This window comes from Grampus griseus (genome assembly GCF_964374135.1).
Source record: "Grampus griseus genome assembly, contig: HAP1_SCAFFOLD_50, whole genome shotgun sequence".
NCBI classification, from domain to species: Eukaryota; Metazoa; Chordata; class Mammalia; order Artiodactyla; family Delphinidae; genus Grampus; species Grampus griseus.
In genome coordinates this window covers 206,379-229,767 of record NW_028133393.1, presented here as the reverse complement: position 1 = coordinate 229,767, position 23,389 = coordinate 206,379, and the positions used below count along the sequence as shown (strand labels likewise).

The 23,389-nt window shown below is 56.9% G+C and overlaps 1 protein-coding gene across 1 annotated transcript in view; it reads left to right on the top strand.

Annotated features, from left to right (window-relative positions):
* GLI2 (GLI family zinc finger 2) overlaps positions 1-23,389 on the top strand; it is a gene marked incomplete at its 3' end in the record, with an annotated part of 247,461 nt that overhangs the window by 63,148 nt on the left and 160,924 nt on the right. The window contains exon 2 of the mRNA XM_082682079.1: positions 1,021-1,195. Within this exon, the coding sequence (XP_082538205.1) occupies positions 1,051-1,195 (145 nt within the window). The 5' untranslated portion in view covers positions 1,021-1,050. The remainder of the gene's footprint in view (positions 1-1,020; positions 1,196-23,389) is intronic.

Below are 23,389 nucleotides of genomic sequence, written 5' to 3'. Positions count from 1 at the left end.
TCTGCCTTCAGAGCCACTGTCCTTTTAACTCAGACAACCAATATCTCCCCAGGTCACTGCAGTCGTGCGCCATCCCCCAAATCTGCCCTCCGTACACTGGCAGAGTGACCCCTTTGTACTGTGAGTCTTGTCGTACCCCCCTTCTGCTCAAAACCCTCCAGGGCTGGCACTCACCTTCCTGCTGCTCCTTCAACAAGCCAGCCTCCTTCCTGCCAGGACCGCGGCTCCCGCCCCTGCCCTCTGGCTGCCGTGGGCTCCCTCAGACCCTCACGTGGCATCCCATCCCTTCCTCAGAGAAGCAGGCCAGCCGCCCCCCTGCCCTTCCCACCCCGCTCTATCCTGCCCCTCTGCTTTCTTTCCTTCTCTCTCGCTAATGAGAGACAAAATATACATTTATCTTCCCCTTTACTTATTATGTCTCCCAAGTAGGATGTGAACTCTGTGGGTTGTATCTCCGGCACCAGGCACAATGCTTGATGCATAACAGGGGCTTGAAGAGCTATTGACTGAATGTGTGCGAGTGCGTAAATGGTGAAAACTCTGTGGAATGCAGGAATGAACGAATGAATGAAAGAATGAACGAACATACACGTGAGTGAGTGAAAGGTGGAGCCGGTGAGCTGCAAAGAAACGGGAGAACGGGGGCTTTCCTCTGAGGACCGCCAAGTCGCGGTTTCTGTATTGATTTTTCTCGTCCTGTGAGGCTGAGATGAGGGGCATCACTTGCTGACCTCATTTCTCAAGGTGGTTCTTGTTAGTCGCCACGCACAGTACTAGGAACTTGTTGCTTAGATTTGAAAAATCGGGGGTAACAGGCAGTGAAAAACGCTCGGCTGTGGTCCGTGAGGTCGTTCAGAAGACCAGATGAATCTCAGAACGAAGAATTCTCAAAATTAATTAAACCCTCCTTCGCAATGATCAGAGAAGGAGCGCGTGGCGGCAGCGGGTGGGAATCTGCGTCGGCGCGTCCCGGCTGGGTCTGGGGGCCGCGTTGGTGAGTGTCTTTGTCTCCTCCTCCAGGGCTGCCACCCAGGACTATGCGTGGCTAGGATGGAGACGTCCGCCTCAGCCACGGCCACGGACAAGAAAGAAGCCAAAAGTGGGATCCTGGAGGGCGTCGCTTTCCCCGACCCCGGCAGGAAGGCCTCGGCCCTCGCGGTGGCCACTGCGGCGGCCGCGGTAGCCACCCAAGGAGGTACTTTCTGTTCTGCATGGTTGGCGGGGGGTGTTTTTCATGAGCCCGTTCGGACTGAATGAGACGGGAGGCCGATGTCATCGGGCAGCCATGCGGGGTTTATGGGGGAGCAAGAGGGCGCCCCAGCTTTGGGGACCCCAGGCACCAGGATGGATGCCTGTGGGTGGATCTCGAAGGTCCAGCCACTCCCAATCGGGGGGTTTGGGCATCTCAGGCTCCAGCAGGAGAAGGGGAGGGGAGGCAAGGGAGGCTCGGGGCTGTGGGGCAGCCCTGGGGTGCATTCTGTCGGCACAGATGTGCCAAAGAGGCTGCTGGTTGCCTCCGGCCTGCCAAGGGCTATTTTGGAAAGTAATTGTCTCCTGATCCTTTCTGGCTGTAATTAGAGGGTCAGGTACAGAATTTAGCATCCTTAGGTGAGTTTCTGGCCAACTTAATTATAACAGAAGGACCCCCCGAGCCACAGCCTCTCATTTTACTGCCCCGAAGAGAAGTAGTCTCTGGTTTCCACTGGTCCGTGCCAGCATCCCGTTGGGAAAGCTTGGCGGGAAGACGAGACCTCCCCTTGTGTCTGCGCGGTCCATCTGGAGGCCACAAAACTATTTCTGTCTCCGAGGAATGGAGAGACTTAGATTTCTTTTCTTCCCCTTTTTATTCAAGTGCATTTAGTCATGCCCTGTTGCTCTCGCCGCTGAAGCACAGCTCCCAGAGCAGCGGGGGAAATGCGCCTTCGCCGGGGTGGGGTGTGAGTGCCGGCCGCGCCACTCACATGTTGATGTCTGCAGGTCGCGGGGGGCTTTGTTCAAGTGCAGACCCCCAGTCGGTGAGTCGGGGCGAGGCTGAGTTTCTGAAATTCTAACCAGCGCTCGGATGATGCTGGGACAGCCAGTCCACAGGCCGTGCTGGGTGCAGCCTAGGGCCAGAGTGCAGGGATTTGGAAGGACACTCAGAGCGGGTAGGAGTCATTGTTTCCAAGAGCGAACTGGAGGCCCTCTGGTTCATTGTTACTACACTGTTTCTATTCCCCCCCACCACCACCCGTGATTCTCAGTTGGAGGTCATTATCAGGATGTGTGGCCCAAGCCAGGACGGGGCGAGCCCAGGCCAACCTTCGGGTATTAGGACTCCTGCTCTGCGTGACACCCCTTGACCCCCGTCCCTGCCAGGAGCCGGGCTCTCTAGGCCCTCCCTCTGTGAGGGTGGAGGAAGGAGCCAAAGCCCAGGGTGGACCACATGCAGGTGGTGTCGGGAGCCAGGGGATGGAAGGCCCAGGGTGGGGGTCTGGCGGTGGTCCCAGGGCTGGCTTGTCCCGGGCCTGGCTGGGTCTGCACGTGGTCTGTTCCTTCTCCTGGGTCAGGGCCCACCCTGGCCTGTGGCGATTCCTCAAGCCGTCCCTCTGCCTGATGCAGAGGCGCCTGGGCCTCTGAGGCCTGAGTGGCCTCGGTGCCTCTCTGACCCGCCCCCGGGCCCTCAGCTGTCCCCGCCTCGGCCTCTCCCTAGCCCGGACCCTCACCCTCTCTGGAGCCATCAGTGCATCGTGAGCTGCCACGCAGCCCAATTCACTGCCACGTCCTGTAGCCGAGAGCAGACTCGTGGTCATTAGAGAGAAATGAGGGCATGATTGGGAAGGAAGTCCTCTAGCATCAGACCTGGCTATCAGCAATGGGGCAGTAATCTCAGATGCTTGAGGGGGTCTTGGTCTCGGGGGGCAGGTCACGGGCCTACAGCCTGGGGTGCAGCCGCTCCCTGGAGGTACCCGACCTTGCTCTACTCGCCCCCCAAGGATGCGGTCCTGCGCACCCCGCAGGCCCCGTCCCCTCCTTGCCCGACCCCAGAGGAGCGCTTGACTAGTGAGGTTCCTACGCTGGGTGGATGTGGCCCTCAGCCCAGTCGCCCAGGACAGGTGGCACGTTGTCATCAGAGCGAGTTAGGTACGTCCCTTGCTCCCTGTAGCACTCTCTGGACAGCTCATTTGGGAAGGGCCGTCCTGCAGTCAGGGCAGAGCAGGTGGCATCTGGAGCGGGTTCCCTGGGGCTGGGGGACCGTGACGTCCGCGTTCTGCGGGTGGGGCAAGGTAGGCCGGTGGTGCAGCCCCGAGTCGCTGGCCTGGGTCCCCGTTCCAGCCCAGGCCCGGTCCCGGTGTGGCAGGCCATTCCCTCCTCTGGGTCTCGTGTTCCTAATCTGTGTTGTGGGGACGTTTGGCAGATGTGATTCCAAGTCTGTGTGATGTCGTGACGTCGGATCTTACCCCTGGGGGCAGAGGTGCTGTGAGCAAGCCTCCTCTTTTACGCAGCAAACCGGAGACAGCCCCAAGGAGCCTCTGCTGTGGGCCCCTCTGCCCGCAGGGGCGTAGGCCTGTGGACAGGTGCGATGTGGTGCCCGGCAGCACAAGGAGGTTCGTGCGTGTCCCCCACACGGAGGTCCTCTCAGGGCCAGGATGTTTGCACTCTGCTCTGGAGGTCAGCACTCGGCACCAGGCCTGGCAGGAGGCAGTGCCTGAGGGTCCCCTGTGGCCCTGAGTGACGTCAGGGGAAGGTGGCCTTGGTGAGGCGCTGGCCGGAGGCGGGGGGAGCTCAGCCCGCCGGCGTGGGGCTGGTGGGAAGGACAGGGAGGCTGCACAGAGGCCTGGGAGAGGGGCAGTGCTGCCCGGTGCACGCTGGGCTGGGGCAGGGGTGTGGGGAGCTGAGAGCTGCCTGTCCAGGGCCCTGTCCCTGACTTGTTTCTGGAAAAGATGGGGTAACAGTCCTGGTCTGCGAGGCCTGTTTGCTGAGGCAGGGGCAGGACTGAGCTCATTCCCTGTGGCTGAGCGGGTGACCACTCACTCGGACACCTGGCCCTCCTGACACCCAGTTTATCCCTTCCGAGTCCACACGATCGTCCCCATGATTCTGCACCGTGGTTTGCAACTTTCCCGGAAAGAAAGGATGGCTTACGCAAGCTCAGTGTTCCAGGGCCTGTTACACATCTGTCCAGAGTAGGGGGAGTCCTGTCTGAGGATGTCGGGGCCATGTGGTAAGGAATGCAAAAGGGCCAGACCCTGTGAACTGGTGAGGCAGTGATCACCCACCTCTGCAAGGTGCCCAGAGGTGGGAGGTACCCTGTCTTGCAGGCCAGCTTCTGACCCCTCATCTGCCCCCTGCCAAGTGCCACTGGTTCCGGGAGCTTCAATCCCATCCCTGGAATTGTAGGACTTTGGTTCTAAGACTGAGCATACCTTTAGGCAGAAAGATTTCATTTCTACATTATTTGTAACTGTGAACATTTGGAAACAACCGAAGTGTTCAGTGATAGGGGATTGATTAATCAAACTGTGGGACGGCTGTTGAATGGAACATTATGTAGACCCTGAAAATGTTAATCAAGACTTTATCATAAGGGGGGATGTGTCTGTATTCTAATATTAAAGTGTGAAAAAGCAGGATGCAAATTATATCTCACCTCTGTTGTTACCAACCAGGGTTCTTGGCCTTCCCCAATCAACTGAAATTGACTAGAGGCCAGACAGGAAATTCAGGCAAGGCTTTATCGGGGCCCTGCTGTAGCAGGGAGGGGGGAGCGAGAAAAAGCAACAGGTTCCCTTGCTTGCTGTGGGGGCGAGCTTGTTCTTTATATGGAGTGAGGGTAGGGGTCTTCCAGGGGTCCGGCTGGGCTGGCTTAGGCGCTCTGCCCACCCCCTTGGTGGTGCTGCGTGCAGGGGGCGTGCGCAGGACCCTCCTGTTGCTCCCAGCTCTTCAGAAGGGGCAGTTGGGTTTCTTTGGTCTTTTTGTATCTTGTTGTCCATAATTTGCCCCAGCTGGGCATGCACGCGGTTATTTTTAGTCCCTTATAGTTTCTTTGTATCTGTTGCTCCAGGAGACGTCTGTCCAGGTGCAGGCACCGCAGCAAAGGGTCCCAGGTCCCAGGTCCCAGCCTGTCCATCCCAACTTTATAGTTCATAGAGGTGCCCTCACCAGTGGTTGTCCAGATGTTGGGACTCGGGGTGGTGTACATTGCACATAGGAAACTCATCCCTTTGGTTCCTAAGGACCTTCAGCCTTCTAGAACCCACTATTAGAATGTCAGTGAAGGGAACTGCCTGGCGGTCCGGTGATGAGGGCTCAGCGCTTTCACTGCTGGGGCCCTGGCTTCGATCCCTGGTCAGGGAACTAAGATCCCCCAAGCCGCGTGGCGTGGCCAAAAAAAAAAAAAAAAAAAAGTAAGGTGCGCCGGACCCAGACTGTGCCGACTTGGGAGAGCCAAGTGTATACTCTCTCCTTCTGTCTCTCCCATCTGTGACCTTAGGTAGGTCACTTGACCTTGCCGTGGTCGGAGTATTTGCACCATGAAAATTGGCAAACCCATGGACATATATACACTACCAAGCATAAAGTGGATAGCTAGTGGGAAGCAGCCGCGTAGCACAGGGAGATCAGCTCGGTGCTTTGTGACCACCTGGAGGGGGGATAGGGAGGGTGGGAGGGAGGGATACGCAGGAGGGAAGAGATATGAGAACATGTGTATATGTATAACTGATTCACTTTGTTATAAAGCAGAAACGAACACACCATTGTAAAGCAATTATACTCCAATAAAGATGTTAAAAAAACAATTGGCAAACCCTACGCATCAGGGCTGCCTCAGCCCCCTCTCCTCTCCCAGAGCCTGTTGTTAAATTCCCCCCAGCACATGACTGATCATATCTGGAGACTCACTCAGCTTCCTTGGCCCTGTTTGGAATGAGAAAGGGAGTAAGGGTCCAGAGCGAGGAGGCGGGCGATGAAGGAGGTGGGCGTCCCTGGTGGCAAAGCTTGGAAAGGACACGCAGGGTGTCCTGGGTGTCGGGCTGGGGTCGGGGGGTGGCCGGCACGTCTAATTCATGGGCGGTCAGAGCCTCTCCGTGTGTAGGTGGGACCGAGATGAGGTGGGGCAGGGACTTGCCCAAGGCCACCTGCTACTTCCGCGGAGAGCGGAGTCTGGGGCTCAGGGCTCCTGCCTCTCCCACGCTGAGCATCTCCTTCCTGAATCTGCTTTGAGATCATGATTTTAGATTGTTCGTGGGTGATTTGGGTCTTAAAGCCCAGCCTGCCGGTACCGTGTGTGGGCGTCCAGCCTCTGCACCAGCCCTGGACAGGTCTCATCTGTCACCATCCTTGTCATTCCAACAGGCTAAGAGCACCTGCTCCCCTCCAGCTCTTGGAGGTCTGGGGCTGTGACTTCTTTGCAGGAGGACCTTTTTAAAAGTCTCCTGGCTCGCCCGGCCTCATGAGGCTAGACGCGGTCGGGGCTGGGTGTTTCCACCGAGAGTCCCTACCTACCTGGCCATGATGTGCATCAGAAACACCTTTGCATTGCAGGGCTGTACCCAAGGGACAAACGGTCCTGTGGCCAGACCGGATGGCAGAAGCCTTGGCCGGTGGGGGCTTTCCCAGCCTCTTGAGCTGTTGTGCTAACACTTGGGAGGCCATCAAGCAAACTTTAAAAACACATTTTGACCCAGAGCTATTTTTCCCTTTAATTTTTCACATGGCGTAATTTTAAAGGTAATTTGATTCAGATGTTTCTCATTTTTCTTACACTGAAACTTCCCTGATGCTGTTGTATTTCCCTCTTCAACAGTGGATTTTCTTTCCAAAAATATTTCCGAACCTCTCTGTGTGCTTCAGCTGAGCACAGAGACCAGCCACCCCACGCCTCCAGGGTGGGACCATCAGAGGGGCTGGAGCCATAAAGCTCAGAGCTGTGTCTCACCCCAGTGAGCTTTCCTTGTCCCCGAAGTCAAGACGGGCTTTAGCAGTCCTATGACGCATCTGTGGTGAGTGCCCACCACGTCCTGGCCAGGGTGCTCCCAGGGTGGCCCCTTCATCAGCACCATCAGCATCCTCGGGACTTGGGCCCCACCCCAGACCTCCTGAAGCAGAGCCTGGGAGTGGGGCCTGGTGAGCCTGGGTGATTCTGATCACTCTTAAATGTTGGGCCCTCTGTGCCCTAGCAGTGGGAGGCAAGTCTTTCTACATGAAAAGTGGGACTTACACGCAGAGCGGCTGTGCAGAAATTACAGGCGACGTACGGCGTGCTCACACCTGCTTGGCATGGGCCTCTGGGGGGTAGGAGCTGCCTCTCTCCTTGTAGACAGTGTGGAGTCGTAGTCGGAAGCAGCCCAGCCTCTGGATCCAGACCACCTGCTTAAGGCCCAGCTCTGCTGACCTCAGGCAGGTCTGTGCCTCAGTTTCCACATCTGTAAAATGGGCACAATAGCGCTACCTGCTTCATAGCATTGTGGGAATTACCTGAGTTAGCACATGTAAGGTGCCGGGTACAAAGTGAGCTCCAAGTTAAGTGTTTGCTTTATTAGCTATCACCAGTTTTCCTTTCCTAGGTCTGCAGGCTCTGCCTGACTTAGAAAGCCTCTCCTTCTCTGGTAACCCTCAGTAGTGGACCTCCTGAGGCCGGGCAGGTGGCGGGAAGCCTAGATTTCTGGTGTCTTCCTACTCGAGAAGGCGGAGGGAGTGCTGGGCTGGAAATCAGATGTGGGTGGTTCCTGTCCTGCTTGGCTCCCGTGGGGGGTCCTGGATCGGTGACCTTAGTGCGTCCCCGGCCTCATTAACTCAGCCTTGTGCACTGGAGGGTAGGACCGGATCAGAGGATGCTGAAGCTTGGCCTCACCGTAGACTCTTGTGAGGAGACTATAATAAATGCAGACTCCCAGGCTGCCCAGACCTGCTGAAACAGAATCTCCCGTGCCGGGGCCTGGGCATGTGTATGTTTAACAGGCTTCCCAGGTCATTGGCCATGGCATGGACAAGACCCCTGGAGGTGGTGAACTGGTGGGAGTTGCAGCTGGTAGTCCTGGCAGGGTGGAGCCCTGCATGGCTGTCAGCACGGCACTCCCTTGCTACCTAAGGCCTCCGTATCACTAAGCTCCCCCTGGCCACCCCTTCGTCTTGTTCCCTGGCTGTTGGCTTCTTGGAAAGTTTCTTCAAAGTACATTATGCTCAGAGGGGAGGCATCCACCTCTGTCTCAGAATGCTGTGCAAATGCCAGAACATGGAAATCAGGTGGTGGGTGTTCTCGCTGTGATGCTCAGGCCAGGAAATCCCACGTCACAAAGCCCCCACCCTGCCCTGTCCTCCTTCAGTACCTCAGTCCCTGGTGTGTCTGTTTCTGAGCCTCCCCCGTCCCCCACCCCGCCCCGATGCCACGGTGACAGGGTGCTGTTTGCTCACCACTGCATCCCCAGCAAGGCAGACACGTAGTAAGTGATTGCTGAGTGAGGGGAGTGAGGCTGGTGCCGTCACGCCAGCTGTGTGCCCAGCGGGCTGGGGTGGCCGGCTGCCTCTGCTGCCCCTGAGGTCCCCTGGGACGAGGGTCCTTCGGGCCTGGCCTGCTCCTGGGCCCTGGCTCCCCTCCCGAGGCTCCCTGGACGGCAGGGAGCTTGCTGTGTGGGCCAAGCCTCCTTGGCCACCTGAGCTGCCCAGCTGGGCCACACACTTGCTTTGGGCCCGAGGATGCACTCACGTGTGACTAAGTGGACAATTACTCTTATTTAAGTGATTTTCAGGATGGCTGTCGGTGCCGCTTCTGAGCTTGTTTTAAAGGCCCAGCCACACGGAACAACCGGTTCCCACAAGGCTTTTCCAGAAAGCAGAGCTCAGTTATCTGTGACAGCTCTGCACAGCCGGGAAGCAGGGTACAGCACAGTCGCCTGGGCATTTTCAGGGTGGGCTCTGAATGACTTCTTGTTTTAAATTGAAGTGTAGTTGACTTACAATACTGTGTTAGTTTCAGCTGTACAGCAAAGTGATTCAGTTATACACGTACATATGTATAACTCTTCTCAGATTTTTTTCCACTCTAGATTATTACAAGATTCTGAATATAGTTCCCTGTGCTACACAGTAGGGCTTTGTTGTTTATCTATTTTGTATACAGTAGTGTGTATCTGTTAATCTCCAATTTCAGACTGATTCCCCCTCCCTCGAAATGACTCTTGATGACGATCTGGACGGTCTCTGGTGCCAGGGGCGTCCTGGAGGGTCGGGGTACCTGGGTAGAGGGTGAGGACTGGAGCTTCCTTCTGGCCACGATGGAGTGAAATGGGACAGCCTTTGAGAGTGGCTGGCAGAGCGCCTGCGTGGAGACCAAGTAAACGTTGGGGACGTGGATCTGAACTGGCTTTCCTCTTGCGCACGGTGGCCTCATGCTCGGCGCTGAGACCTCGTGCTCTAGAAGCCACTCAGAGCGGCTGCCACCCCGTGTCAGGCGGGACGCCCGCTTGCCCCGGTACAGCAGGCTTCTCCACTGCCCCCCACCCCCCCTTCTTGCCCTCGGCGTTCGAGGCCAGCCCGGGGTCTGCGCTCTGGCCGCTGCTCCTTGGCTTATGTTTGCACTTCGGACCCGCATCGCTGTGCCGTCTGCTGGCACGTGAGCTGCCCTGGCAGCATGAAGGCGTCCCAGGCACTGCTGTGGCTTCTGGTCTTGTTTGTCCCCGGGACATGGGCCCCGCCTCGAAGACGCAGCTTCATTTCTCCTGGCTTATTTGCATGTTGAACTGTTGCAGGTTTGGGGAAAGCTTCAGAGTCGTTTCCAGCGATGGAGCTGGAAGAAGCTTTAGCGATCATCTGGTTCGAATCCGTTCATTTTACAGATGCGGAGACTGAGGTCCAGACACTTGAAGCACAAAGGGTCACCAAGGGGCACCATTGGGACTGGAAACCGATTTCCCAGGCGCTGCCTATGGGTTGCGGGGGGAACCCAGCTGCTCCCCAGCCCTGCCCTCCTTCTGGCCGCAACCCCAGCTTCCCAAAAGGACGGTATTTATGTTAGAAACATTCTTCTGATGTTTGGTTCTGTCAAAACTAATTTTAGCATTTCTAAAGCTTGGTGAAAATACAGCCTCATTACTTTGATGTCAGCGCCTAGTTTACTATTAGTATATTCTGGGGTTTATCATTTTAGGCATGTTTAACATGGCTGCACCAGGCACGCACTATTAAATCTGGCTTATTTTACATTCCTGTCCGGAATTATTTATTTGTAACAATTTCCTCTCTATCAGAAGACACAGCTAATGCTGCGTTTTAATGTGTTATTTACACACAAAATAACCTATTTGCAACTCAGTATGTGCCGGAGGGAGGATGGATGGGTCCCGGTTTCCTGCGTTCTGTTATATCGGAGTTTAACAATCTGGTTTGCTAATAGAACCATTTATCACTGGTGTGGGGAGGATAATTTATTTTATGTTTGTGGCCAGGTCTCACGGCATCTGATCTCGGGAACATTTGGAAGAAATGAGGGCAGGCCTGGTGTTCGGGGTGCCTGTGTGACCCCTGGCCTTCCTGAGGTGGCCAGGGGGCCTCGGGGTTCCCTCAGCTCACGTGTACCTCCCACGGATGGTTCTGGAGCTCCGATCAGAAATGTGATGGCAGAGCCACTGCCTCTGCCCTCTAGGGGCCCCGGGGTGAATCCTGCCCAGGGAGGCTCCTGGGGATGCGGCGTGAGAGCCGGGCCCGTAGGGATGCTCGGGGTTTCTCCAGGTGGGAAGAGGAAAGCGGGGTGGTCGTTGGTGGGGGAGCAGCATCAGAGCGGCTCCTCAGGGGCGCAAGGGCTTGGGGGGTCAGCGAGCTGGCCCACTTGCCTCTACTTTGGGGTGGGTGGCCTGAGCGGGGCTGCAGCCTCGGTGGCAGGTGGAGTGCTTAGACCTCCCTCTGCTCCCCAGGGCATCAGGGAGCCAGCCACAGACGCTGAAGGCAGGTCCCCGCTGTGTCAGATTGGCAGAGCTGGCTCGGAAGCTCAGCCTGCAGTGGGAAGGAGTCTTAGGCAGAGCGGCTGGTGGCAAGGGGTCCAGCAGCCAGGCGTGGCGGGATGGGCAGTGGCATCTGGGGACCAGGCAAGGAGGAGGCCTTCTGGCTACCCTGGCGTTAGACCCAGGGCTGGCCGGGGCACCCAGGTGGGTGTGTGGCCACTGGACCACGCGGGCTGAGGTCCTGTGGCTCCATCAGGGGTGCCCCCCTTTCGGCACACTGATGGGTGAGGGGGGGGGAAAGCAGTGCATCTGAATGCGGACACCAGAAGGGGCAGGTGGGGATGGGGTGAGAAGAGTCAAGAAGCAGGAGCCGTAGCGCTTGTCACTAAGAGCTTGGCCCATGGAGAAGCCAGACGCCTCAACTCTCGGCGCTGATGCGGCACTTGCCTGATGCCTGGGTGATCAGGAAAACTGCAGGGAAGGGGAGGCCCTGAAAGGGCCCTGCAGGCTGAGTCGGCCCTGGTAAGGCCACGGCCTGAAGCTGTGTGCCTTGTCTCAGCTGGGGTCCTGCTGGGAGCAGCTGCACACTCAGATCAGATGGCTGGGGAGAGGTTACCAGAGTGGTGTTTGCAAAGTGTGGCGGGGCTTAGAGCCAGCCACGGGGCTGGTGCACGGAGCACATAGCTCCGGGGCGGCCGGCGTGGTTGGGGGCCGAAGCTCAGGCTCGGACAGATGAGGTCTGAATCTCATCTGCTCTGCTGCTTTCCAGTTGGGTATCTTCTGCTGACCTGAACCCTGGTCTCCTCATCTTAAAAACAGACAAAGTACTTAATCTTTTGAGGGCTGCAGGGCAGATAACCAGTGTAAAGTGCTTAGATAGTACTTGGCATATGGTAGACATTCTGTAGGTAGTAGTTGCTATTAGTGTTTTTATTGCTGTTATTAGGATTATTCTAGAACTATTTCCCAGAGTAGCACGAACGCTTCCAGTAGGTATCTGAGAGGGAAGGGATGAAGGAATGAATGCACAGGTATCTGAGCAGAGTCTTCACAGGAGGGGCAGTTTGCCCGTGATGTGCAAGGGGGATGGCATTCTAGCTGGAGGAATAGCATGTGCAAAGGTCCTGGGGTCTGAGATGGGCTCGGGGTGGCTGGGCCCGGCAGCCCCTTGGGGGAGGGGCTCCCTTCACTCCCCAGCAAAAGTCTCTGCTTTGGGGCAGGGAAGCTCTGTGATGCTGTGTCCAGAGGCCCCGGCTCCATCTGTGTCCTCCAGCTGCTGCATAGCTGTGCGTGGACGCTGGAGATCCAGCCTGGCCTGACCCTGGACCCCCCTCCGGGTTCAGCCAGCCTCTCCTCCAGGGCAGGCAGGGAGGGAGGGGGCCGGAGGGGCTCCATCTTGAGAAACTGCCCTTGGCTCTTTCCCTGTGCCTGTGTGCTGGCTGGCACTGCTCCCAGCAGGCGTGGACCACCGGCTTGTGTTTGTGGGGAGTGGGGCGTCTGAAGCCCTGACACCAGACAGAGCAAGGCTCGTTTCCACATCTGACTTTGCACCCCATTTGAGCAGCCACATTTGAGAGGAGGGTTTGGGTCTGGTGTGGTGCTGGCGGTGGACAGCAGGCTTGAGCTTTGCGATCCCGGCTGTCCTGGAAATGAAGTCTCGTGCGTGCAGAGCAGGTGTGATGGCGGGCAAGGCAGGGTCGCGCCCCCTACTCCCCACCCTTAGTGTCACCTTGCCTCTGGGTTCGTGCAGAGGCCCACGTGGTCATTCATTCTTCTTTGTGACCTAGGTTCCCTGGTGCCAGTATCCTCCCCGGGGACAGCCTGTGGGCACCGGAGTACCACGGCTGGGGCAGCTGAGTAGGGGTAGAAGAGGGTCATAAAGGGAAGCACAAATTACCAAAGATACACTTTGCTGCCTCTGCGAGTTCTGAGACTGGGCGCAGGTGGGACCTTTGTCCCGTTTCTGGTCCTGAGTCTGCCCATCGGTCACATTTCTCCAGACTGTGTTGGTGCCAAGGAAAACAACAGGTGCCTTCAGTCAGGTATGAGCGTGGGCTACCCTTGCCTGATGTGTGAAGTGGGGGTGACAGGGCTCACCTGGGTCTGCATGTGGGCGACAGGGGGCTGCTGTCATTATTCTCACGGGATGGTGACCTCACCTGCAGAAACTCCTGGCTGTGCCATTAGCGGCCAGAGTGGTGTGGTGCTTTCCAGCTGACCTCTGCCCACAGTGGTGCCCTTATGCCAGGCCCCCAGCTCTGCCAGCTCTGGGCTAACTATGGGATGGAAAACAGGGAGAGAGGCCCTAGCAGTTCCACTCCTAGGTATCTACCTAAGAGAATTGTTTTTGTTTTTGTTTTTTTGGTGGTACGTGGGCCTCTCACTGTTGTGGCCTCTCCCGTTGCGGAGCACAGGCTCCGGACGCGCAGGCTCAGCGGCCGTGGCTCACGGGCCCAGCCGCTCCGCGGCATGTGGGATCTTCCCGGACCGGGGCACGAACCCGTGTCCCCTGCATCGGCAGGCGGACTCTCAACCACTGCACCACCAGGGAAGCCCTACCCAAGAGAATTGAAAGCATGTGTTCGTACAAACCCTGAGAAAACCATAATGCAAAAGGACACACGTTCCCCAATGTTCATTGCAGCGCTATTTACAATAGCCAGGACAGGGAAACAACCTAAATGTTCAACGACCGATGAATGGATAAAAAAGATGTGGTACATACATACAATGGAATATTACTTGGCCATAAAAAGGAACGATATTGTGTCATTTGTAGAGATGTGGATGGACCTAGAGTCTGTCATATAGAGTGAAGTAAGCCAGAAGGAGAAAACCAAACATTGTGTATTAATGAATATATGTGGAATCTAGAAAAATGGTACAGATGAACCTATTTGCAGGGCAGGAATAGAAATGCAGCCATAGAGAACAGACGTGTGGACACTGGGGGAAGGGGAGGGTGGAACGAATTGAGAGATTAAATTTGACATAAATACACTACCATGTGTAAAATAGATAGCTAATGGGAACCTGCTGTATAGCACAGGGCGCTCAGCTCAGTGCTCGGTGACGAGCTACATGGGCAGGATGTGGGGTGGGGTGGAAGGGAGGTCCAAGAGGGAGGGGATATGTGTATACACATAGCTGATTCACTTCATTGTACAGCAGAAACTAACACAACATTGTAAAGCAATCGTACTCCAATAAAAAAAAACCTTGCATATAAATGCTTATGGCAACATTATTCGTAACAGCCCAAAATGGAAATAAATGTCTGTTAGCTAATGAATGGATAAAATGTTGTCTGTCCACACAATGGAATATTATTTGGCCATGAAAAGGAATGAAATACCGATACATGCTTCAACACGGACGAACCTTGCTAATATTATGCTCAGTGGAAGAAGCCAGATGCAGAAGGCTGGGTATCGTAAGGTTTCCTTTGTGTCAAGTGTTCCGAATGAGCAAATCTGTAGAGACGGAAGACAGATGAGTGGCGCCAAGGGCGGAGGGGGGGAGGGCACGGGAGTGGCTGCTGGTGGGTGCGGAGCTCCTTCTGGGGCGACGAGGTGCTCCGGAATTAGAGAGAGGTGAGGGTTGCACAGCACGGTGATTGTACTAAAAACCACTGAGCTGTATGCTTTAAAAGGGTGAATTTTAAGGTATGTGAATTACATCTCGGTTTTAAAAGAGAAGGAAGGAAGGAAGGGAGGGAGGAGGTGAGGAAGGAGGTAAAAGGGGGCGAGGGGGGCTTGGGGCGCCTGGGACCGACCTTGTTGTGGCCCTGAAGCCCCGGCGTGAGTCCCTGGGCTGCGTGAGCACCGCTGCCCCTCAGGCAGGACCCCGGTTTCCCTGGCCGATGAGCAGCCTCCCCAGCCAATTCTGTAGGCTCCAGAAGCTCTAAAGTCACTGGAGTGGAAGGACGGTGTTTAATGACAAAGTAAATAATTACATTAAGGGTGTGAGTACGGAAGGGAGCTGAGTAAATCACTTTAGAAGGGGTACCAGCCTCCAGCTCACTTCTGGTCCTTTATCACCGCATGACGGCCTCCCTCGGACTCCGGATAATTGACCGTGGCCGGGCTGCGGGCTCTGCAGCAGCGCGGGCCGGGGGCCTGGCGCGGCTGGGAGAGGTGGCTTACCAGCATGCCAGGGTGACCTCCTGCTTTGGGTGGAGGAGCCCCGGGGTCCGTGTCCTGCTGGAGATCAGACGCTTGGCTGGGAAGAGCCAGCTTCTTCTGAGCTTCCGAGTGGGAGGGGCTCAGGGGCCACCTGGTCCACTGAGGCCCAGAGTCGGGGAGCGGTCTGGCTGAGACCACACAGCGAGCACAGGGTGGACCACGGTAAGCTGCCGACCTGGGACCCCCAGGCCAGGATGCTGTCCCTGCCCCAGGGTGGGGCTCCCGGGAGGGGTGGGTGCTCAGTGTGTGGGGTCCCACACCCTCTTCAGGGAAGCACCACAGAGGGCAAGTGCCAGATGTATTGCAGTTGCTGGGAAGCGGGAGGTGTGGCCGGGGTCGGCATGATGAAGGTTCTGGGGTCCAGCCCACCCTGCAGCCTCCCCTGGCCTGGCCTGGCACCCCAGTTTGACCCCTCCCTTCACTGTGTTCCCTCTACCCCGTGGCCTCAGTCTGTCCTCAGTGAGTCCCTCCTTCCACTCCCCAGCCCCCTGCCCGCCCCTCAGGCCGGCTCTCGGCCTGGGGCCATGGAAGATGGACAGGAGGCCGGCCTTAATGCTGAGCCCCAAGGGGGCCATGTGTGATGTCTGAAGATCTAGGAAATGGCGGTACCCTGGCCTGGAGCGATGACTTCTCCAGTGGGGACCGCATCAGGATGCTTGGTGGCAAGTGACAGACACCCACTCAGACCCTCCAGAACTAGCTGCGCCTGAGGCCCCAGTGATGTCGCTGGGACACTGGCCCTTTCTCCCCCGGCTCTTGGTGGGATGGATGGACTGGTGTGTGATGGGGTCAGAGCTGTGACTTTTCAGGCAGCAAGTTTCCCGGTCATTCTGTCCGGGACCTCCTCCTGGGGCTGCCCCTGGAGTGACCAGGCCTGTCCCCAGCCCCTCATTGCCCTTTTGAGCCCCCCATGGGGGAATGCAGAGTACCCCTGAGAGTTGCCAGGTGAGAGCCTTAGAGAGGAAAAGCCAGAAGTTTCCGGGGGCGGCATCACTAAGGAGAGGTCCTCCAGGAAGGAGGGGCCTGTGGGGGAGGGCTCCGAGAAGGGGACAAGAGCGGAGGCCTGGGCTGGGGATGAGATAGCGCACATGGAGGACGGGGACCAGGGTGCCTACTTGCCAGCGGCTTTCACGCGAAGGGGTGGAAGGAGAGATGCAGTTGGCAAGGGAGCTTTGTAAGCTGTGGGGAGCCTTGGGGGTGCCTCAGAGGAATCTGGACTCTGGATAGCAGGGAGCCACTGAAGGCCCTTGAGCAGGGGAGCATGGTTTCGAATAAACTTGCTTTTTTGGCGGGTGAACTTATGTCCTGTGGCTTGAAGCCGGCGCAAGGGAAATGCAGGCAATTGGGCTGGATGTCTCTGCTCTGCAGATCACGCTTCTTCCTTCCTTCTTTCCTCTCTCCCTCCCTGCCTTACTCCTGTCTTCCCGCATGCGTTCACTGAGGGCCTAGTGTGTCCCGGACGATGTTATGGTCACCGTATCTCAGCAGGGAACACTCAGGCAAGGTCCACTTTTCCTGGGGGGAGACAGTCTAGTTGGGCAAGACAGGCAGGTCCTCCCATGAAAGGCCACACCGCCAAGAACCGGAAACGGAGACCCTGGCTTTGGGGAGGCGGGGGTGGGGGGAGGTGGTGTTTCCCAGGAGGGTTAAGGCCGCCGCCTCTTGCAGGTGAGCTGCTGAGACAGCATGGAGACGGCTTCCTCTGCCGGGGGAGGCCGGGGTGAGAAGAGACTGGGGGGCCGGCTCAGGCTGTCCCCGTGTCTGTCACAGCCGGTCCAGCCATCCCTGCGTTGGGAGCAGGGCTGGAGTGGAGCCCGGGGATCCAGACGCCCTGGGTCCAAGCCGCTGTGGCGTCCCGGTCTTTCACCCGGCAGCGGGCTCGCCCTGCCTGGTGGGGCCGTGGTCAGGACGGGACCCCTCCTCCGGGGACTCTGGAGAGGCTGGCCGCAGTGCCAGTGCAGGGGACCACAGGCTCATCTCTCTGTTTCTGCGGTCACCGTGCCCACAGCGGGTCCTCTGTTCCTTGGCTGTGATGATGCCTCTGGGTGACATCCGTGAGGGGGTTCTGAAGAATTCTTAGTGTGCTGGGAATGGAAGGCGTTAGAACTCTCCCATCAGTGCTTGGAGCAGCCCTGACCAAGTGTCCCGGCAGGGCTGTAGGTGGTCAGAGATGGTTTTTGTGCCCGCATCCCCAAGGAAGAGTCAGAAGCTCCTGGGATCTTAAAAAATAATAATAATAATAAAACAGAAAACAGAGTCGGTGTTTCCCTGTGCTGTGTTCTGGGCGCTCCATTGCTTTGGGGCTGGGGTGGCCTTTGCAAGTTCTTCCCAGAGGAGGTGTGGGCGGGGTGGGCACCACCCGTGCATGCGGCCACATGTCCTTGAGCTCCGCCGTCCGAGAAACATCCCAGCTGCGCCACAGGGAGCAGCCTGAGCCCCTCAGCTGGCTGTGTCTTGAGAGAACCAAGCCCAGGGGCAGACTGAGACTCTGGGCCCTGCTTGTTGCAAGAACTTAATGGCTGGGTGGCTGCCTGGGGCAGATGGACGCCACCTCGCACGTCTGCTGGACCAGCCTCTTGCCAGTGGCCTTACACGTACAGCTGCATTAGGCCCTTTATCCTCAGGTGCCTCAGGCCCTCCATCCTCAGCTGCCTCAGGCCCTCCATCCTCAGCTGCCTCAGGCCCTTTATCCTCAGGTGCCTCAGGCCCTCCATCCTCAGGTGCCTCAGGCCCTCCATCCTCAGCTGCCTCAGGCCCTCCATCCTCAGCTGCATCAGGCCCTCCATCCTCAGGTGCCTCAGGCCTTCCATCCTCAGCTGCATCAGGCCCTCCATCCTCAGCTGCATCAGGCCCTCCTTCCTCAGATGCCCCCTCCCCACCCCGGCCCCCACTGCCAGTCTCTTGAGCGCAGGCTTATCCCCACCAGATCGCCAGGCTGTGCCAGCCCCGTAGGCTGCCTCATCCTGAGGAGAAGGTCGCCCCGGCCTCCCAAGCCCATCCAGGGAACGTCTCGGGCTGCGCCTCGGGTGTGAGGTCACTTGCATGCATAGCTCTCATCCTCAGAAGCTCTGAGATGGGGTTCCAGTGCACGTGGTTTACTGAGAGGTTAAGGAGGGGCTGGGACGTGAGACAGGACGGGTATGGGGTACCTTAGCCAGCCACTACCACTAGGAACTACTGGGGTTTCATCCCTCAGGGAAACCCCGGGGCCCCTCGTGACCTATCCCACCCAAGGGGAAGGGAGCTGAGGTCTGTTTAAACACCAGCTCCTGTCACTTCTGACCTCGCGTGCAGTGGGGCAAAACGGGCTTTGGAGGTAGAGAAAACACTCAGACGGTTAACCCCAGGAGCTAGTGATGGGAAGCTGGGTGTGTGCGTGCATCACAGTGGTAGGAGCGTGGGGACGTGAGTGGGCATCACAAAGCATCGGCCACACGGAGACAGAAGTGGTGGGTACTCACAGGTCGTGACTTTTGTGGGGTCAGGAATCCTTTTCCGTGTCCCTCTCTGTGATTTCACAGAGGTGAATTCTGATGGCTTAGGGATGGATAAGTGTGGAGCTACAGACTCCCCAGGGAGAGGCAGCAGCTGGGCTGTTATCAGACATCAGTGCCTCGGTGGGAATGAGTTTATCAGATTCTGTGTTGAGAGAACAGGGTTTGATGGGGATGAGCCCAGGAGGACAGGAAAGAGGCTGCTGGTCGGAGAAGGGGCCGGAAACGGGCCTGAGGGACCTGAAGGTACCCCGTGGTGCATCTTTGAGACAAGGCCCTGGGGACCATCAATGCCAGAAGACCAGAGCGCCAGCCTGGCCTGGAATGGAGGGGACCCCAGACCCCAAGCCCCAGGGATGAGCCTGATTTATAACCAGTCACTAAAAATATACACAGTGAAATGAAAACTGCCACCACTGAGCAGGCTCATGCTGGCCGTTGTAAAGATAAGTAACGGCAGTTATAAGGCCACTTAAACCCTTGCCTTTGGGGTGTGAAGGGGTCTCTGCAGACAGTACATCTTTATCAAGAAACGTTTACTCATAAAAAACCACCAGGAAGCGGGAGAGAAGGTGGCTCAGCCACAGGGCTTTTCTGCCTTTATGGAGCCGCAGCCCATCGGGAACCAGAGCCACAAATCACCGTGTCCAGAGGTGGGGGTGGGAGTGAGTTAACCCTGACCTCAGCCTTCCAGACAGTGACCCAGCCCCCACCTGCATCGGTGCAGGGGACCGCAGTCGTCCGCATTGGCTCCCTGGCACCACGGGCCAAGTGCAAGCTCTGTGGGCACGCATGGCCCCTGCCCACCTCTCCAGCCTTGTAATGTCCTTCCCACATGCCGGCCTCTGTGCCTTTGAGTGGCTCTCCCTCTTCCCGGATGCCTTCCTCTGCTCATCTACCAGGGCCTCCTGCTGTCCTTTGCACATGCCTCGTGGTCCCCTAGACACCCACTCCTGTACCAGATGCAGGTGGGTCGGGGAGCAGAGCCGCTGTGAGTGACACAGGACCAGGGCTGTGATGGGACCAGCCCCCACCGAGCTGCAGGAGCCATGGAGTTTGCGGACGGCTGTGGCCTCTGTATCTGGTGCCCGGCCCAAGTTGCTGTAGGTCAGTGGGGTCTGCAGTGGGGAGAACGTGGCTGTGGGGACAGAGCTCATGTCACCTTTTGTGAGCTCCCAGCCTCGGGCTGGACGGATGCAGGGGAGCTGCAGAGGCAGCCTGCCCCTTGCAGCTGTTTCCACATCGGGCCTGGGAGCTGGACCAGCCGTCTCTGCCCACGTCGCCAGGGCAAGCCAAGGATCAGGGTGCGTGCTGCCCTTTATCGTGGGTCCCCAAACTTTTTGATCCCTTAAATATGACTGAGGACCCCAAAGAACTTCTGTGGGTGTGGTTTATATATCTTGATATTTACCTTGCTAGAAATGTCACATGAGAAAAAATGTGTATATTTTAATTTTTAATTCATTTGAAAATAACAGTGGTAAATCCATTATTTTTATGAAAAATAACTATTTTCTAAAATTTTAAAAAATTGGTGAGATGAATGGGATGTTTCTTTTGTAAATCTGTTTAATGTCGGGCTTAGTGGAAGACAGCTGGACTCTCACACCTGCTCCTGCGTTTTGTCTGTTGCGACATGTTGTTTTGGTTGAAATGTGAGAGGACATCTGGCCTCACATAAGGCATAGAGTTGGAAAGCGGAGGGATATTTTTAAAGCCTTTTCAGCTAATTGTAGATATTCTTCTCTGATATTACACCAAAACTTGACACGTGGGTGTTCCTGAGATGTTACTTGCGATGTGGCATCTGAAACCATCTCGAAGCCCTTTCCGTATTCTGTTTGTTAAAATCCACTGGTCTGCCTTGCACTTGGAAGGGATATTTTTTACCCAGGCATCATTTTGTATCATCACGCTGTCGTCCTTTGGAAATATTGGCTCACGGAGTCGTGAGGCTATCCAAACGTACAGACAGAGATGAGAGAGAAAGACACATCACTTCTTGGTATTATTATGAAAATGCCGTGACTTTGCCCCTGCCCTGAAAGAGGACCACTGCTTTACAGCATCCTTCCTACTAATTTCACGCACGTTTTGCTGTGGCCAGCCCTGAGATGGAGTCACGCTGAGAAGGGAATTCTCGGAAATGAAGTGTCAGCTTAGCGATGCTGCCACGGGGGTCTCTCCCTGAAGCTCCCCCATGCCCCTTGGTGCCACCTGCCCTCTGGCTGCACCTTCTCTCTTCCCCTTCATTCCTGACTGTCTGTGCTCCCTGGCTAAGCGCATGTCCATCGGGACCTTGCCCCATCTCTCCACCCAGATGGTGCCCAATCCAGTGGGGGGTCTTCATCCCTCCTCTTCTGCTTTCACAGTCTCACCAGCTCCCTCCCCTGGACCCTGGCCCTGGACATCCCTGCTGGTTTTCCTGCCCGCCCCCCCTTGACCCAAGGTCCCAGGGGCGTGTCCTCAGCCTCTCCTCTTGTCATGGCGGGGGGGGGGGGTGGTCCCGCCTTTTCAGTCATCTCTGCTCCATGACACCCGCACTCACCCCACTGGCTCCAGACCTGCTTACCACTGGCCCACCCGACATCTCGCCTGTCCTTAGGCCCCGTGTATCCTGGGCTGAATGCGTAATGCTCCCTCTCCACCCACACCTGGACCCCCGCTCCCCCCACTGGGGGAGGCCCCTGCCTGCCCTCCTCTGAGGGTCCAGCATCATTTACTTCTCACTTGTACATGATGGAAAATTAAGGGACCTGTGCCCCAGATGGCGCAAGATGCAGCGTGCCGCGGGCCCTACTGCGGATGGACTTTCCTTAAAGCCTCTGTGTCCACTGGGACACAGGAGGCCCAGAGGGGTCCCCAGACTCGCCCACCAGGTCACCACGAGCAAGGGGAAGACTGGAATTTGATGGGGTCCTGAGCCCGGACCCGTGCTCCTCCCCTGCTTCATGCCCTCCCAGGCTTCATATCCTTGGTTCAAGGGACCGCTTGGCTCCGTGCTTGTGCCTGGCAGAGGCCAGAGCTGCCTGAGCCTTAGGGCCCAGCGCCTGGCAGCAAGGAGGCAGCAAGAGCCAGAGAACTCCAAGGAGTGCCAGCATCCTCCCTGGAGCAGCAGTACCTCCTGTGAGGCTGGCAGCGGGTGGTGGAGGTGACAGCACCTGTCCTGAGTCTGGTAACATGGCTGCCACCTGCAGTCAGGATTGTTTTTCTCCATCCGAGAAGACATCTCTAAGAAGAAAATAGCTCTGCAATCCCTGAGCAGACTCCGGGCAGGCGTGTGTAGGTGCCAGGGGCCCAAAGCAGAGATAAGAGTGTGTGCTGACCTTTTCAGCTGGCCGGGTTCTCAGCTGGCGCTCAGTGGGCCCTGACATCAGGTAGGTCCTTACAGGGGAGGGGGTCTCGGCACGTCGGGAGCCAGGGTGTCGCTCTACTGCAAGACCAGCAGGGTCCACTAAGATGCTGTGCCCACCTCTCCCTGCCCCCCCTTACTCCCCCCTGCACCCCCAGCCCAAACACAAAGGCCTTCTGAGCCTCCTGACTTTGGGCTCCCAGGCAAGTCTCTGCAAGGGACCCCTCCCACCTCCCACCCACCCCCAGTGTCTTCCTCTGGGCCACCTGCCTCTCCAAATCTCAAGGCTCTTTCAAGGCCAAGTTCAGTTAGTCCATTCTGTTTAATTCAAAAAGCATTTGGATGTTTACGGAAGGCCTACTGGTTAGCCTGTTGCCAAGGCCACCCGGCTCTTAGGTGGTACAGCCAGGACTTGAACTTGAGTCTGTCTGAGCCCTAAGGGCAGGACTGTCTTCCTTCCCACTGCTGCTTCCCTACTCCTGTCTTCTGCTGATAGCCTGCTTATCTGGAGCAGTCACAACCCCCTGCCCTCTTTAACGTATACCCACTTATGTCTCATGGATATAAACCTGTTAAATTGTTTCAAGACCAAGAGTCCGGGGCACCGAGGAAGGAAGGGCCTCTTCTGTGGATGAATTATGCACTACTTGGCGCAAGGCCTCTGAGGCTTAGGTCTGGGGGCTCAGGGGCTTCTTGTCTCTTTCTGGGCTCCTGGCTGCAGTTGATAGACAGTTGCCCTGAGAGGTGAGTGACCTCCTGATGGGTGCAGTTTGTTGCACACTTAAAAAGTACCGACAGTAGATAATTCAGTGTGACAGAACGCTAGTAATTGGGTCTAGCGTTTGTGTCTTCTCTCCACCCCCTCTATTTTTCCCCCTTTGCCAGTCCTCTGCCAGGGGCTGAACCCCGACAGCAGGCACAGAGAATTCTCCGTGAGCCTCGGCCTCAGGAACAGCAAATCTGAGGGGCTCTGTGACAGGCAGTTTCTTCATCTGGTTGCAGGCATTCATCAGTGTGCAGATACCCCACCATCCAAACCTCAGGGAGCTCACCAGCCAGGAGGAGGGACTCGCAAGCACAGGGCTGGCATCTCAGGATGGTAAGGGCTTCAAGAGAGGTCAGCTCTAGATGCTTCTTCCCGTCCCTGGGGGAAGAGAGGCCGGGAAGGCTTCCTGGAGGTAGGCATGCCTGCGCTGGGCATTGAGGGATGAATAAGAGTTCACTAGGCAGAAAAGCAGGGCGTAGAAAAAGAACATGAGCACAGTCAGAGGTTAGGGTGTGAATCCGGGAACCGTTGATGGTTTTGCTGAGGGGACCTTCTTCAGCAGCTTCTCCTGAAGCATCGTACCCTAGAAAGACCAGGGTTGACCAAGGCAGGCGAAGGAAAGATTCCAGGAGGTCCCTTTTGCCTTCTGTCTGGTTTTCTCAGCTGTGTCTGTGTTC